The sequence below is a fragment of the Chrysochloris asiatica genome, unplaced genomic scaffold, assembly GCF_000296735.1.
Source record: "Chrysochloris asiatica unplaced genomic scaffold, ChrAsi1.0 scaffold00466, whole genome shotgun sequence".
NCBI classification, from domain to species: Eukaryota; Metazoa; Chordata; class Mammalia; order Afrosoricida; family Chrysochloridae; genus Chrysochloris; species Chrysochloris asiatica.
Genome location: NW_006408984.1, coordinates 249,505 through 251,937, shown reverse-complemented (window position 1 = coordinate 251,937; position 2,433 = coordinate 249,505). Strand labels below are relative to the sequence as shown.

The window sequence follows — 2,433 nt, the reverse complement described above, 5'->3', positions numbered from 1 at the left end:
CTTAGTTAATGAAAAAAATAAATATGAGCCAGAACATTACATGATTGACCCCTTGGTCAGATAAGCATTGGACTAGAAACCACAAGATCAGTGGTTCAAACCCAACAGCTGCTTCTTGGAAACTCTGTACAGGGTTGCTATAAGTCAGAATTGGTTTGACCACACTTTCAATAACATATTGCAAGAGGGGAAATAATGAGATCAGACTGAATTCAACTGTTTAAGTGATGGTAATGATCATCTTGGGTAGATGAGAGATGAAAGACTATTAGTCAATAAACAAAAAGGTAGAAAAGAGACAATCCAAATAAGAAGGTGAATAAACATTAGAATAAAAAGGTGACTTTCACGCATACATACACACACAAAGTTAGCCAAGATGTTTCCTGTGTTTGTTAATGTTCTAACTGGCAAGTTCCTGGCCTATGACTGTAAGGCCTTCTCTTCAGTGAATTCTTGGTTAGTTCCAATGTGAGATTTCTATTGTTTATTTTCTTCATCAAACAACCAATAAAACCAATAATTTAGAAACATTACTTAATATTAGAGTTTTTAAAGCACATCTGAAACTATAATTTTATTTCATCCCCATTTAGTTCATTTCTGTGAGGGAAAGTGTTATTATCTGAATTTAATAATTCAGAATACTTGGAGCATGTAAAAGTTAAGTGATTTGGTTGATATCACCTACTTCTTTACATGCATAGCTATGATAAGAATCTATGTTGTATTACTAATGGAAAAGGAAAATAAATTACTGATGTCTAGGATTCAAGCTGGCCTCAAAGTATTACAGCTCTATTCAATTTATAAGTTGTCTATTAGTTGAGATGGTAAAAGACAGTTGCTACAATGTTCACATATGCATTTATGTATGTTTTATTTATTCCTGGGGATCCAGAGTGAACTTACAGGTATCTGTAATTTTTATACTTAACTGTTTTTCTTTCTTTCAAATGTTAATTTTTCAGAGACATGGATCAAAGCTGTGAAGGAGTGATGAAAAAGGTTGGCGGTGTGAATCTTGATAAACTTATTAATGACTTCTCACAGATAGAAAAGGTACGCAAAGATATCAAACAGCTGTAGAAATAAGGAAAAATAGAACAGAGTTTTGCCAAGAAAGGAGTTAAGAAGAAAAAGAAATGTTCAAAATAATTAACAACATAAAGATAATGAAAATATATTTTGTTAAACCCTTCCCTCTGGTAGCGTAGTGGTTACGAATCGGGCTGCGAACCTTAAGGTCAGCAGTTCAAAACTACCAGCCGCTCCGCGGGAGAAAGATGAGGCTTTCTACTCCCGTAAAGATTTACACCCTCGGAAACCCTGTACAGGGTCGCTATGGGTCGGAATCGACTCAACGGCACTTAACAACAACAACAACTATATATATATATACCTTTACTTTTTTGTACTAATGCCTCAAAATATGTCTGTGGCAAGGGTCAATAATTGATATCCTGTGCTAAAGTTAAAGAGAACATACAACTTAAATGTTCAGGATGTCTATAATTTAGGAATTAGTTTTGTAAGAATTGAAGTAGATTCAATCTCTTACCATTATGAGTAACTTTAACATTTTTTTCTTAATTTAGTTCTTACTACTATTTCTATCCACCTCTCACCTGTCTGTGTGTAATACTTTGGGAGTGTTTGTGATGCTATGATGCTAAAAGTTATGCCACTGGTATTTTAAATACCAGAAGGATCACCCCTGCGGAACAGGCTTCAGTGAGAGCTTCTAGACTAAGATACAACAGGAAAAAGGGAGGTGGACTACTTCTGAATGTTTATCTACTGAAAACCTAATGAATAGCAGGAGAACAGTGTTGGATACACTGCCAAAGGCACTCAAAATACAACCGGAAAAGAACTGCCTCTTCAAAGCAGAGTTGACCATGATGACATAAATGTTGTAAAGCTCTCAGGACTTTCATTTGTGACAGGGCACCACTAAAAATGAGGAGAAACAGCCACAAACATCCATTAATAATTGGAATATAGAATATATGAAATATGAATCTAGGAAAATAGGAAGTTGTAAAAAATGAAATGGAATGCATAAAGATCAATATCCTAGGCATTAGTGAGTACTGGTGTGGCACTATAGGATAAGCATTGAACTGCAAATTACAAGGTAGATGTTTTCAAACCCACAAGCTGCTCCTATAAAACCATATACAGGGTGACTATGAGCTGAAACCGACTCCATGGAACTTTACAACCACAGGAACAACATTGAGCTGAATTGGACTGTTATTGGCCATTTTGAATCTGATAATCATAGGTTTACTATGTGGTGAATGACATATTGAAGAGACATGGCATCACATTCATCATCAAAAAGAATATTTCAAGACCTATCTTGAAGTACAGTGCTGTTTGTTATAGGATAATATTCACACTTCCACAAGGAAGACCAGTTAATAC

The 2,433-nt window shown here is 35.1% G+C and overlaps 1 protein-coding gene across 1 annotated transcript in view; it reads left to right on the top strand.

Moving 5' to 3' along the window:
- Nucleotides 1-975: 975 nt before the first annotated feature.
- CCDC152 (coiled-coil domain containing 152) overlaps nt 976-2,433 on the top strand; it is a 70,978-nt gene continuing 69,520 nt past the window's right edge. Inside the window, exon 1 of the mRNA XM_006877303.1 lies at nt 976-1,062. Within this exon, the coding sequence (XP_006877365.1) occupies nt 976-1,062 (87 nt within the window). The remainder of the gene's footprint in view (nt 1,063-2,433) is intronic.